The sequence below is a fragment of the Pogonomyrmex barbatus genome, unplaced genomic scaffold (genome assembly GCF_055798465.1).
Source record: "Pogonomyrmex barbatus isolate J1 unplaced genomic scaffold, ASM5579846v1 scaffold20, whole genome shotgun sequence".
In the NCBI taxonomy this organism is placed as follows: domain Eukaryota; kingdom Metazoa; phylum Arthropoda; class Insecta; order Hymenoptera; family Formicidae; genus Pogonomyrmex; species Pogonomyrmex barbatus.
In genome coordinates, this window is record NW_028297117.1 from 845,556 (window position 1) to 861,543 (window position 15,988).

General features: G+C 23.8%; 3 protein-coding genes across 5 annotated transcripts in view; all 3 read left to right on the plus strand.

The window, feature by feature from the left end:
- alpha-Man-Ia (alpha-Mannosidase class I a) overlaps positions 1 to 15,988 on the plus strand; it is a 557,932-nt gene that overhangs the window by 492,177 nt on the left and 49,767 nt on the right. The window lies entirely within an intron of this gene.
- LOC112552619 (uncharacterized) lies at positions 1,261 to 8,370 on the plus strand. The gene is made up of 8 exons (XM_089077706.1): positions 1,261 to 1,595; positions 2,931 to 3,050; positions 3,143 to 3,260; positions 3,794 to 4,055; positions 5,014 to 5,130; positions 5,275 to 5,364; positions 5,450 to 5,596; positions 6,599 to 8,370. Exons 1-8 carry the CDS (start codon positions 1,455 to 1,457, stop codon positions 6,753 to 6,755), a joined length of 1,152 nt encoding a protein of 383 aa, XP_088933832.1. The 5' UTR covers positions 1,261 to 1,454; the 3' UTR covers positions 6,756 to 8,370.
- LOC112552608 (uncharacterized) lies at positions 11,598 to 15,074 on the plus strand. Of its 2 annotated transcripts, XM_089077693.1 has the most exons (8): positions 11,598 to 12,557; positions 12,945 to 13,064; positions 13,419 to 13,536; positions 13,610 to 13,874; positions 13,945 to 14,067; positions 14,271 to 14,361; positions 14,510 to 14,652; positions 14,734 to 15,074. In XM_089077693.1, exons 1-8 carry the CDS (start codon positions 12,390 to 12,392, stop codon positions 14,909 to 14,911), a joined length of 1,206 nt encoding a protein of 401 aa, XP_088933819.1. In that variant the 5' UTR covers positions 11,598 to 12,389; the 3' UTR covers positions 14,912 to 15,074. The 2 variants fall into 2 exon arrangements, 1 of the variants encoding a protein (XP_088933819.1); XR_016139427.1 differs by lacking the exons at positions 11,598 to 12,557; positions 12,945 to 13,064; positions 13,419 to 13,536; ... (2 more) ...; positions 14,510 to 14,652; positions 14,734 to 15,074 and adding an exon at positions 14,458 to 14,491 and having other exon boundaries at positions 14,187 to 14,361.

Consider the following 15,988-nt stretch of genomic DNA (forward strand, 5'->3'; position numbering starts at 1 on the left):
ATCTTTGCTATGTTTTAAATATTTTTAATTTTTTATTATTTTTATCCACTATATATATATATATATATATATATATAAAATATTAAAAATTAAAAATATTCAAAACATAGCAAAGATATAGGCACCAAAATATTTTTGATAATATATATATATATATATATATATAGAGCTATATTTAATCCTTTATCATTTCAAACTTTATATATATATATATATATATATATATATACTCTTGCAAATAATAACGTAATATATATTAATATTGTCATTTTATGTATCATATGCTTTATTCATTTATTATTATAATTTAAGCTTCTTAATTGAGCTTAGTTAATGAATATTATTAAATACAATTAATAATATTACGTATTCTGTAATAGAAAGACAATATTTTTCATTGGATTATGTTATAATGTTTTTGAAAAGATAAATATCAGATTATTGAAATGCACAATATATGTGTTGCATATTTATATTTTTGCTTATCGAATATAGTCTTTGTAATTTTCTTCCATATTCAACAGGTGTCATTGCTTTGAAATAAATTGTGATTTTCCTCCCTTAGTTTTATTATTCAAATATTCGTATATTTTTTATATAATTCAAGCATCAAAAACAAGATGTTTATCGTTATTTTATAATTTTGTATGCGACGATGTTATTGGTTTTATTGTACATTATTCATATCTGAAATAAAAATACATTTTCTGTAATTTTAAAATAATTGAAACATTATGCTATTTTATTTTATTTTTTATTATAATACTACTTTATTAGTAAATTATTACATTATTATTTAGAATTTATATATTTATTATCTTTTCTTTTTGAAGTAAATCAATTTAATGAAAATGTTTCTCAATTATTCAAAAAATTTTCTATTAATATACAATCCAGTTAACATTTATTATTTGAAAAATTATAATTTCATAATCATTAATTGTTAGTAAATTTTAATTATTATTAAAACTTTTATTTCTAAATAATTCTAAAATACAAAATACATAAGTTAGACACATAATATCATATTGTGTTTTATTTTGTATATCTTATTAACATAATGTTCACTATATGTACATAGAGACTCTATAAGAGAAATAACAAAAATAATGAACATTAATGCTACTTAATTGTATATTATAACTCAATCATTATTATAATAGAACAAAATCAAGTACAATCATTTTTTCGAGAAATGTATATACACTTCTTCTCTTTATTCCAAATTATTTTGAATTTTGTATTTTCCTTATGCGGAGATATAAGCATATTATATATGTTTAAACTTAATTTATAGCTTTTATCTTTAGTTAGTATTTGTACGACAGCAAAGTTTTCTAACAGTGGTAAGTTAATAATATCGCATTGGAAGAAATTATTAAGTAAATGGTCGTGGGATAAGAGACGCTTCTATAGACAAGCGATGTTTAGTAATATTTTAACTGTTACCTAAGATGGACTTTTCCGAGGAGAAATATTATAGACTCAATTACATTCTTTCATCGATTGGACTCTGGCCATACGATAATCTTAGCATCAGACGAATTCAAGTCATCCTAATATTACTAATATATACATTGACTATAATAACTCAGGTATTTTGCATTACCTTAGTTTTTATTTGCCATATATATTTAATTTTATTCATTCTATATATATTCAATTCTAACTCATTGTTCATGTGTGCTGTATATTGATAATAGTTCTTTTAATGTAAATATTTATATTTAATATTAAAACATATATTATAAAACAATAATTTAATTTTGATTCGTGTCTAAGTATAAGATTAAGATATTTACATTGTTTTTTGATTTATATATTTTGATATTTTTTGATTTTTTTTTTGCTTTTTCTAATTAATACATAATATTATAGAATAAGGATGTAATATAAATATTTTGATACATGAAATTTGAAGTGTTATCAAAATATTCTATGTGCATAAATTTTATGCAAATGGTTAGTTTTTAATTATTATTTATCATAATACGTGTCCAATATTAAAGTGAGTTATAAGATATTCCAAAGATAATACAAAATAAAATATTTTTATATAATTTGTAACTTTCTTATTAATAGTTATGTACAATATACATATATGAAAAATGTATAAATTATAAAAAAATTATCTCCACGATAATAGCCGCTTACGAAGTAAGAGTAATGAGAGAACTATTTGATTTGCGGAAAAGAAGTAACAAAATATTTAACTTTCATACTCGTACATTCGAAGTTAATTATATCAACTTAAAATGTCTTTTCTAAAAGTCGATATACTCTTGCATCTTATAAGCTTATTATTTAATTAATTAAGAAAGCTAATAGAATTTAAAAGAGTTTAAATATAAATATTATGACACAAAGATGACACCTGCATATTTGAAAAAGAATTATTTTAAAAAATTATTAAGCATACATATATATGCATACATATATATGCATATATAATAACGATTTAAAATATACTCTAAATTACGAAGATTTATTTAATAAATAATCCAATCTTTATTTTTAGATATTTTGAATATTTTTTATGAAAAAGTTAATGTAATTTTAAAATAATTTCTAAGTTGTTTTAAATCGTTCTGGATCTCACAAGATAACTATTTCAATATAACATTTTTTTTTGAAATTTTTTTTCATATATTATCATGTGACATATATTCAATCAGATTTATTGAGCAAGATGTTTATTTATTTTTTTTTTCATTTCAATATAGGGGAAAATGTAATATTTGTAATTACTAACAAACAGCTTAGATAATCTATCTTATATAAATTCGTAATATCTAATATTTAGAATACACTTTAAATCTATATTTTATGTGCATAAATTTTTTTAAAATAATTGTTCTTTCAGATATGCAAAATTTACTAATTCTATAAATATAAAATATTATTCGTACATCAGTAAGTGTTGCTTACAGTTGGCGAAATTATTTGTTTCGGAATACAATCTTGATCTTTTTCTGGAAATGTCAGCTCTATTTTTTATTAATTTAATATGGATTATTAAGTATATTACTTTTGCTTCTGTTATAACAAATGTAAGTTCAATAACAATTGGATCTGAAGTTAATTGTAACATATAACAACATTTCATTGTACATATAATATATTATGTCATATGTATTAATAGATAAAACAATTTCGAAAAAATATTCAAAATAATTGGAGCATTCTAACAGACAATCGAGAAATCGATATAATGCACAAATATACTAACTTCGGAAAACTGTCTACGATAGCTATAGCAAGTAAGTATTGAATAAATTATTAATTATTTTATTCTGATTAAATTTTATGTTAAATTTAATGTAATTATTAAAATATTAGATTGAAATATTAGGAATAAAAATACATCTTAAAAGTACAATTTTTTGGCCTTTTATTCCATATAAACTTATATATATATATATATATATATATATATATAAATTTGGATCTGTAATAGTAACGTAATTGAAATCGAAAATAGACATAGTAAACGATTTCAAATTTTATTATATTATGCTGCTTTGAAAGTTATAAATGCAGTATTTTTCGTCGAATTTTTTTTTTTTCTTTGCGTATATATTTTACGAATAATTATAATTATTGTTTTACTTATAAGAAATACATAATTTATATATGATTCATATATTATAAAAAGAAAATACAAGTTTTTATAATTTTAAATAACTAAATTTTGATAACGTTAAATTTGACATAACCAATAACTTAAATATTTACACATAAGCCAACAATTAATTTTTAACTAAAAAAATTAATAAAATTTTAAAAATTTTAGTAATTATTTATTTCGGATTTTTCGTCTGTATTTTAATACAATATATTCCAATCTTATTTGATATAATAATGCCTTTAAATGAATCTCGTCCGCGCGAACTTTTGATGAAGGCAAGCTATTTAATCGATGAACAGAAATATTTCCATATCCTAGTAATAAATGAAATTATTGGATTGCTTGCTTTGACGACTACTGGAGTAGCTACTGAATCATTTATATTAGCTAATGCATTACACGTTTTTGGAATGTTTAAAATTGCTAGGTATATTGTAAATAAATAATTTTTATTAAAAACAATTATTATTTATATTTGTTTTCATCTTTTTAATTAAGGATTCAACTGTTATCTTCTTTTTGATTAAGAGAATCTTTCAAACAAAAATCATTTTTTATTCACTTCATATTGATCTAATGAATTTTTATTTGTAACATTTATCAAATTTTATATACCATTAATTATTTATTCGTTATTTATCCATTATTATTTATATTTTCTTATTTACTCTTTTATTTGTGTTTTCTTTCTCTACACTTAATTAAATGTGATCATACAAGTATAAAGTAATGAAAAAAATTATACAAAAAAGAAAATGTTATAAAAAAAATAGAGAAATGAAATAGAAATAATATTGGGAATTCAAATTTATATTTTTAAGTTATTTATTATTAATATAAACATACATACATACGCACACACATTCCTGCTCGCACGCACGCACGCACGCACGCACAAACACACACGCGCGCGCGCGCGCACGCACGCACAACACACACACACACACACACACACACACACACACACACACACACACACACACACACACACACACACACCACGTATTTTTATATACATATTTATATAGAAATTTCTGACAATTATTGATATATCGCTCTTGTGCACATAAAATAGATTTTACTGACTAGAAAAATCATTTATTATTTTACATTTTTAAATTAATTAATGAACTATTAATTTAAAAAATTATTCACAAGAATATAAGCGTACATCTGCGTGAAAACATAGTCTTGTGCTCATAAAACGATATATCAATAATTATTAAATAAACTATATATGAAAAATGTATAATATTTATTAAATATATTTTAAATAATATTTATTAAAATATTTCAAGAGCCATATTATAGTTTTATTATATGTAGAATTAAGCTTATGAGGTGTTATATTTCTTATTTCTTTCATAATATATAGAATTTTATAGTTATCGTATGGAACATATGTTAAGCATAAATGTTCTACAAACACCTATAGCTAAAAGCTATAATATATTCTATGATAAAATAGTCGCTGCGGTGGACATTCATAGAAGAGCGCTTGAGTCAGTACGCTATTAATCTCCAAATTGTCTTTCACATGAATATTATATTGACAAGATCTCAAAGATAATTAAATAAAATTGTCATGATTATCTGCAATTAATGATGACAAAATGACGAAAAATTTTTTATTATTCTAATTCTAGATTTTCGGAATTATTACAAGTTAGTTTTGGGTTATCATATCTCTTCATAATTGTGATTGCTATATGTTTAGCAACTGTTAGTCTTTTTCGCGTAAGTAATATATTATTATTATCATCTCAATCGTTAGTTTTATAAGATTATTTGTATTTACTGCAATCATCAATTTTACTTACACATGTTTCGAATAATAACCATGGAACAAGAAAAGTTAGAAATTCTTAAATTCTTTTTAATCGTGCTTTTTATTTTTATATTTCTAGTTATAGGCAATTTTGTTGGACAAGAATTTATAAATTGTGACAGTAATGTTCATCAAATAATGTATGTATTCATTAATATGTTTTTTTAAAACACATTGTCATATCATAAATGTTACAATTTAAAGATACAGAGTGTCCAATTTAATTTGTCCGGGTTAATCACGTGAAATAGGGTGCCTCAAATAAAAGAGTCAAAACGAGAAAATTAATAAAGTAGCTTATAGATAATTTTAAATCAAGTCATGCAAATTTACGGAAATTTATTCCTTTAAGGCGGAGATGACGGGGGGAAGAGAGATCAAATTTTTTAAATGTCATCTCTGTAAAAGAATAACATTTATCAATAGAGTTTGAAAAGAAAAAGATATGAAATTATATTACTTATAATTGTTAAAAAAATTATAATGCAAGAGTGACATAGGAGTCTGAGGATTCATATTTTCAACTTCTATTATATTTTTTATAGGGGATTGTCATTAAAAGAGTTTGACTTTTCTTTTCTGTAAATCCAATAAAGAAGAGTATGGTTTAGGCGCGCTGAAAATAATCTAAGTGTCAACATAATCTCATTAATTTCTTTTCTGATATATCATCTAATTCCACAATTTTCAGAGATATCCGCGTTTTAACAAATTGATCTAGCAAACATTGATATCTTCATAAACTATTTTAAATAATTGAATACGTCCATAATTTTAAAAATAAATTTATAAAAGTATTGATAATTAAATTTGCCTTTTCGAGCTCTATCAAATAATGTTATTCTTGTAAGGGAATATCATTTTAAAAATTTAAGTCTTCTTTCCCTACTCCCTAGAAAAATGTCTATAAATTTAATATGATTTAATATGATTTAACTCAAAATTGTCTATAGACTTCTCTATAAATTTTTCTGTTTTGACTTTTCACTTAAGGCACTCCATTCCATGCAATTTAGCACACATTAAATCGAATACTCTACATATATTCATGCGCACGTGTGCGTGCGTACGTGCGTACGCGCGCATGTGTATGTGTGTGAAATTCATGTTTCAAAACTAATTAATTCTTTCTAATTATATAGATGCAATACCCAATGGTATAATGCTCCGTTAAAAATACAAAAATTTATACTTTTTTTGATTAGAAAAACTATAAAAAGTTACAGAGTTAATGCTGCCGGTTTGTTCAGTCCTAGTTTAGAAGGTTTGGCCACGGTGAGATCTTATACATATCATTAATAGAAACAATTGTCATATCGATTAATTTTTTAAACAATATCTGTCTGTTTTAGACTATGAGTTTACTGCTATCTTTTTTCACGATTTTATGCTCCATATAACAAACTATGAAACGTACATCCATTAAGCTAACACTTTTTGAAGATATATACACAATATTATACGAATTTCAGAATATCATGTTAATTTTAATAAAATCTCTTTAAAGAGTAACTTGATTAAATCATCTTAATAAACATCTTAATTTAAAAAATATATTTTTGATCTTGTTGTTAATTTTTCAATTCTCTAACAAGTATAACATTAATTAATATCATATTTTTCCTAAGACATAACGAACGTATTTTTTACTTTTATAATAAAAAAATATATAAGATTTTGTATTTACTTTCCCTACTTCTAGAAATAAAAAATTCATACATATGTATAAGTATAATCAGATTAAAAATTTCATTATTTAATGACTTATAATTTATAGAAAAAATTAAAGCACAAAAGATATACGTATGTATATAAAATTTAAATAATTGTGTTATTTTGGAAACATTCTATTGAAATATGACCCGTAATAATAATCTTACTTCCGGTCTTTAGTCTTTCTTTTATTTTTGGTCTCAAGAATTATCACTATTTATTATATAAAAATGAATATTCATTCAGTTGTTCAGCAGTATTAAAGTAACGTTTACGATCATTCGAGCAAAATTGAAAAACGATTATTAGCGCAAAATAATGACAATGTTTACAGTTTCAGGAAAAAGAAAATTTCTTTTTCAGTATTATCATCTTATTTGCATACTTTATGAAACAATTTTTATTTCACTCTTAGCATTTTCACGATAATTACAAGAATATCATATGAAATAAAAAGGTATCGATTTATTACCGACCTCTTTTTCTTCCCAGAGAATATAAACTTTCCTATTATAATTTTGTATCTATTACCAGATGTTTATAACTTTAATTTATTAATAATAGTCAAAAAAGAAATGCGATAAAAATTCAAGAGCAGAATACAAAGAAGTTTAATAAAATATGACGGGAGATAGAAATGAATTTTTTCAGTGTTTTTCGACGCAGCTGTATTTCAGCCTTCATGAAAAGATGGAGTCTAATGAATTTAGCTTCTTTAGAGTTAATCAAATCCTGTTAATTATACTTGATCTATGGCCGTATAACGATACTATATATAGATGTATTCAAAGAATACTTTTTGGTTTATTAATTTCATTTTCTATATTTCTACAAATATTTCTATCTTTATTTTTCGCTTCTTCATTTTAATATTATTACATTTGAACATCTTGAATATAAATACAAATGTTTTTCTATGGTAACAAGTAAGCCGAATTTATCTGTGTTTTCACAAATAGACAATTTTTTTGAACATCTGACATTTAAATAGAATTGTACAAAATATGATTTTAATATTTAAATATTTTTTATTTTATAGTATGTATTTTATTATAATATAAAGGTATATATGCAATAATTAATACAAAATTTCGCGCGCGCGCGCGCGCGCGCGCGCGTGTGTGTGTGTGTGTGTGTGTGTGTGTGTGTGTGTGTAGAATTATAGATGATTAAGAGTTTCATTAATAAAATATATGATTACAAATAGATACAAAATTGTAACAAATGTATCTAATATGGAGGCTCTTTTTCAAGTTTTATCATTTGTTATACTTTGTTTAACAGTCATTCTTAAATATGTTACATTTTGTATAAAAGCTGAAGATGTAAGTTTTTTAATTTTTATATAATTATTTTGTTTCAGACATTATAAATGTTCCATATTCATTTTTCTAGTAATTATTTCCAATACCAATTAAAATATTCTAATGAAATTGACAATATTAAATAATAAAATATTTTACACGAAAGATCTTTTATTTTATATAGTTATTTGTACATATTATTTATATATTTTTATATAAGAAATCATACATATACACACACAAATTCATAGAAGATTAATAATTTTTATTAATAATGGTAGATGAAAAAACTAATGGAATAAATAAAATATCATTGGAAGTTAACAAAGTGCAAAGAGAAATTAAAAATTTTATAATGATATTCCTATTTTGCAAAGATAATAACTATTATTATAAGGTAAAAGAATTTTTTAAGATTTTAAGATTTTTTTTAAGATTTTTAGTTATTGAAACATTGAAATTTATTGTGATACATTGAAATATATTATATTATATTATTTAATAATTTAATACATTTTATTAAATTAGAATAATGAGTTTATCTACATACAACATAATATAAATAAAATGGATTTTTTAGACGTCGGATTATATATTTTATGCATGCATTTTATATACATTTTACTCTTTTTAACTCAATTTTTTTTAGTATTTATTATTCAAAAAATTCAAAGAAAATAGTATTTACTATAATAACAATATTTATTGTAACAAGATAAATAATAATTTTTATTTTTTAATAAATTCTTTCAGTATTTCTTTACTTAAGCTTCTCTGCATTTTTAACGTTGCAAATTTCACCGAAACTTTTTCATATAGTGATTCCTTTAAACAAATCACGTTAGCTAAAACTTTTGGGTTTAGCCACATATTTATTTGATCAAGAAAAGTACTTTGTTCCAATATTTATACATATGATAGTGACACTTTTTATAGAATCAACTATGATAGTGGCTACAGAAACAATGTGATATATATACTGCATACTTGTGAACTATTCAGAATCACCAAGTAATGATTGGGACAGAGAAATTTATAAAGATTCAACCTTAAAATTGAAACAAAATTCTTAACTTTACGTTAATTTTATGTTTTTATAATCATATCTCTCATTGCATTTACATATATCATTATTAATGTATGTACTTTATTATTGTAGTTTTCGTATAAAACATGCATTGCAAACATTGATTGCAAAATACAAATTTCTATCTTGGAAAAACATAAATTATATTACACGAATATAATCAACGCGATTATTGTTCACAATAGAGCTTGAGTACGTAATAATATATTATATAATATAATAATGATATTATAATACATAATAATATCTTAATGTTATTTTATGATTAATTTATATTAGAAAATCAGTGTAGAAGAATCTCGAATTACAGATTAAATTCTAATGACGTAATTGGAATGAACGATATAAGTACTGTAAAAATTTTATTATATTGAATTATATTAAATTTTAATATTGAAATATTATTAAAGATATTTTGAATTTTTTAATTCCTGCTTTGAAGTATCTTACTTTTTCTTGCTTGTATTGGGCGTTTTTTCATTAAGCGTCAATATGTTCCGTATAAGTATTATGTTAATTGTGCACTACAATGTATATATTATTGTGTCAAATAACAAAATCACAATTTGTCAAGTACTAGAAATCACAAATTTTTATTGCAAACATTTGAATTTTTCTATCGAGAATACTTTTTCATTGTAAAATATATTATTAAATATAATACAGAAAATTAAAATTTTACTATATAAAACGTTTTCTCGTGCATATTAGCTTTTTCAAACAGAATTTAAGAGAGAAATTGAAGAATTTCTTTTAGTTGGACTGTTAATCGTTATTCACTTTATTTACATGTTCTTGAATAATCTTGGGACACAGTTAGTAACAAATTATAGTGCAGGCATATTTTACAAAACGTGAGTATTACTACTAATAATAAATAACGTTTTTTCTTGATTATATATTATAAATAACTTTTTTTCGATCATTTGCATCATGAGATTTTATAATAATGATTTGTTATCAGTATTAAATATGATTTTTATAGAAATAGATATATATGAACAAAATATCTATGAATTTGAGAATTTATCAAAAATCAAATTTACAATTATTGATTTATTTGTATTAAATTAAATATTTTAATCAAATTTCGCATTAAATGCTTTGAAAATAAAAGTTTTTGAAACAAATAAATTATAATAATATATATATATTAAATATTATTATAAATTATTATGATTTACCTTGGCATTTGTCCTTGTCCGAATATAAAAATTATTAAAATTTATAATGCAAAGAAGTATAGAAAGTACATTTACAATGTACAGTATATTTACCGGATAACTTCAATGTTTTGCTTCAATAAGTTTTATTAACGTTTTATATAAGATATTTTAAAACAACATAAGAATGATATATAATATAAGAATATATACAATTTTAATTTTAAGTTATATCTTTCTAAAAATTATTTAATATTTATAAGTTAATTGCATTACAAACAAATTAAAATAATATAATAGATAATATATACATTTTTTTTTATGAATGGACTTGACTTTTATCAAATAATTTAAATTTTAGCTTGCAAATGTGTCTCTGTCTTATTTTACATTTTTTTGGTCATTACAACATTAAATTATTCTTATGGATAATATATATAATACACTCAAAAAAATCTTGCTTAAACAACCAAATTGTGCTGATCAATCATTGAAATACAAGGGCACATGCAACAAAAGATTTAGAATTCACATTTATTAAAATAATGAAATCACTGTCTAAAGCTTCACTGTAGTATGATTATATAAAATATATTTCTTTGTCACAAAATAATATATAAATATCAACTTAACTCATAAAATATTACTTATTGTTTCATTCTTATTTCCTATATGAATTTGTCGATCATTTATAATAAAAATGATTGCGAGCTTGGCTCATCTAGATGTGTGTGTGTGTGTGTGTGTGTGTGTGTGTGTGTGTGTTTTGCGTATTAAGAGAATATACTATGTCTATGTGAAAATACACAAATATACAAATACACAAATATATATATGTATGTATGTATACGTACACGTGTATTTTCACATATATATATATATATATATATATAAAGCAATGAAAATAAGACACTGAAAATAAAGTACAAAGAGAATTTCTACAAGTAACAGCAGTTTTACATTTACAGTAAATGTACCAGCATTTTCATTTAGCGAGTGAATGCAGTTTCCACGTTGCTATTCATTTCATCTACTAACATCATTAAAAATGACATGAAAAATATGAAAAAAGCTTTTGATTATTTTCGAATGAAAAAATAAAAGGGAACAAAATTTATTAATTTTCAACCAATAGATAAATACGTTAAAGTAAAAAATCTTCAAGATATTTGTCATATGATATCCAATATTTCGATGCATACTTCACATAATATTCTGATGATCGTATAACATCCTTTAATCTTGAAGGTTTATATATTATTTTATGCACGAAAAAAGTACCGCAACGTCTTATGTCTTGAATAGAAATGAAAGGATACTGAAAACACGCGAAAGCGACATTGCAATTGCGCTTGCGTCGATCGAATGCGAATAGGAGGCGATGATGATAGAAAATAAACAGTTACACATTTTGCAATTACATATTAGTTTTAGATACTTACATGCGAATATTTTATCTAAATACATGCTAAAGCTATAATTTGAGCTATTTATTCAAAACAATTTCGTAATTTTGGTATTATTATGATATTTCTCCAACATTTGCAAATAATAAAACGTGGGAAATGTAAAATTATAAAGTAAAACATATTCGTAAGAGATAATAATATAGCAATATAGAAATATAGGTACAGAAAAAAATTTCTAGAGAAAGAAGTTCGTACAAATGCGTCACAATACTTGCACAGAAATGACTTGTGCGGCAGATAATTATTATTCTATTAATCGAATCCTATTATTAATTGTCGGTTTATGGCCTTACCAAAAACCTGCTTTCAGACATTTTCTAGTAACATTTATAACTATATTACTTATTTCCAGCGTAGTATTTCAGGTGACAATTCTTTTGAATTTTGTATTTAGAATTAATTAACTATCTTCGAATTATTACTATCTATCTATTAATAAAATGGAAAAATTAACAAAATGGAATATACTATACAAGATTGAGCATATAATAAATTTAAAAAAAGAAAAACAAAAATTATTTTCTAATTGAACGAAGTTATAATGACATAAGTAATAAATTTTTATATTCAATTAAAATTTTTATATTTGTATACTTTTTTGTATATTTTTGTATATTTTTTGTATATTTTGTATATTTTTATATTTATATACTTTCAACAACTTTTTTGACATCAGAGTTATTCTAACTAAATATTCCAATCTATCACTAATATTAAAAATCAAAATGTCTTGAAAAAAGTATCGCTTTCAGCTTACAACCTTTATCACGACAGAATACAGCATGGATCTTCTTTTGAAGGTCCTCGCGTACACCATTCCATGGATGAGTTATTTATTGAAGTATAACATTCTTTGCGTAAATAAGAAAAAGGTAAAAATATATTTGATAAGATGATATAAAAATTTAAAATATTTTTGTGTACGAGAAAAAAATAAATAAATAACACTGATCTGCAAATTTTTTTCATTTCTGAAAAAGAAGAATTGTTTCCCATAATTTCTTGTGCACCGAATCCAGCTCTCGGCATTATCAGCTACAAAATTTTAAAAATTGGTCTAAGACGTTTTGGAGCAGTTTCAACCTCATTTTTTTTTTTCATTAATTTGATGTGATAGAATTCTTACTTGCGAAATTAGATTCAGCGCACAAAAAAATTACAGAAAACTATTTTTATTTTCTAAACCGCAAAATCATGTCTGTGTAATTATCATTTTATCAACATAGATGCGAAGCCTCATGGAACGAGTGCGTTGCGATTGGAATGAATTAAATAACGCGCTTGAACTTGAAATAATAAAAAAATATTCAACTTTAGGAAGATTAATCACGTTGGGTACAATACGTAAGCAACTTTGTGAATAATTTTTCAATATGTTAAGCACGATAATGATATAAAATTGTTTTAACCCTTACAGTGTTCGTCTATATAAGTACATTTGGTTTCATTGTGATACAGCTTTTGTCAAATTTTATTCTTAACATAGCAGTGGCAACAAACGAGTCTCATCCACGACAACTTCCAGCCCCATTCGAGTGTTTTGTGGATGAACAAAAATATTTTACTCTACTTTTATTATTTATATTCATTTTGGCTTTATGTGGATTAACCACAATGGTAGCGACCGAGACACTTTTTATGTCGTATACGCAACATGCATGTGGATTATTTGAAGTAGCCAAGTATAAATATAGTATTTAAAAAAAGAGTCAATTAATTTTGATAACGTTTACAAGCGACATCGTTTTTCAGTTGCCGCATAGAGCAAGCATTGCACAGAGGTATGGCACGAAATGTATCATCTGTTGCTGAACAAAACTCAATAATGTGTCAGGGGATAATCAGTATGATCGATATGCACAAGAAAGCAATCGAGTTCGTAATTTTTATTAATTTAAATTTTTTCAATTTATATTATAATTTCTTTTTAAATTATCTCTCCAATAATTCTATATCAATATAAAATATGAAAAAGTATGCGCGAAAGAATGCGTAAATTGTCAGTATGCGTAATTGCCGACAGTAATTATCTATACATATTTATTTTAACACATTTATTTAACACATTATTATTCAAGGTTTATCGAATTGTCGAATGCAAATTTTAAATTGGCGTATTTATTTACACTGCCAATGGCCACATTGACGCTGAGTATTAATCTTTATCGCGTAAGTAACTGCTACACTCATCAATACCTAATATCATTGAATAGTTAATATAGTCAAATATTGTAAATATCCGCGTACACTATCATATCCAAGTAGATGCAAGATCTGTATTCCTCACAAAGCAAACTGATCGTCTATGTGATCGCAGCTTTCACGATTGCTAATGACCAAGGAATATCACGAGATAATAACAACTGGTACTTTCGTTTTTGGTCAGTTTTGGTACTTGTTCTTTTGCAATTATGTGGGACAAGAAGTGATTGATCATAGTGGCAATATCTTTCATAAGACGTGAGTTGATGTTTATTAGAAATAAGTAATAAATCTGCATCAATGTCGAAACTTTTATAATGCAATCTTCTAATGATATAGATACAACGTACAATGGTATATGGTTCCGTTAAAAGTGCAAAAGTTATTGCTATTTGTAATGCAAAGAAGCATGCGACATTGCACGATAATGATTGGCGGCTTATTCATTCCATCACTAGAAGGATTCGCCACGGTAAAAAAAATCTCATCGTCAATGATAATCTTTAATTATTTTTAACTTAGATTGTCAAAAGTGCAATTTTCATTTTAGCTCACAAGCATGTCACTTTCCTATTTTATGGTAATTTATTCTGTCCAGTGATTGTGCTTCTAAAATAAAATTCATTAAAATAAAATTCATAGTTGAGCACATAGATCGTCACGATGCAAGTAATTCTGATATATTTCTGATATATTTGTTGCAAATACTGATATAATAATACAAAAGCAATTAATCTATATTATGTCTATTATTGTTTATTGTATAGAAACAAAAATGAAGCTTTTAATAATTTATTTTAATTTGTTTAAATCGTGTCGGTAATATAACAAAAAATGCATAATTCTAAAAGAAAAGTATTACTTTAAATCATTTTTTATAAAAATTATAAAATTAATTAATCTTGAAAAGCACAATATATTATCATATGATAATAATATTATTATCATTTCTGGTACTTCTAAAGCGTGTATATTCCAATAATTGAATCTTAACAACAAAAAGAGAGAGAGAGAGAGAGAAAGACAGATAGAATAGTATAATAAGATCATTACTATCAAAAGCAAATTTTTCACGATACAATGAGTTTTAAGCGCATTTACAATGCGATTAAAACATTAATTGCATTAATTATATGTCTTAATTTATTTTAATTTGTATGTAATCCAAAATAAGTCTTTATAATACTCATATCAAATGTAATATTTACCACATTGCCAAGCATATAGATCGCAGTAATGATTATAATCATAACGATCTTTCTAGTTAATATCAGATTATGTTAATACACATGTTATGTTAGCATATATTATTTTACTACACATGCCGCAAGAAAAAGTACTGCAACGTGTCGTCTCGAATAAAAATAAAGAGATATTGGAAACGCGAAAAAGTGATTTTACAATTGCGCCTGCGTCGATCGATCATAAGAAAGAATTATCAAACATGTATCCTGAGGAAAAAAATAATCGATACATCACGCAAGTAATAATATTTCCTCTGGAGATGATATAAACCTCAAATATAAACACTAATCAAATTTAAAATTATAATTTGCATGACTATAGTAAACTATTGTTACTTCATTATAATTTT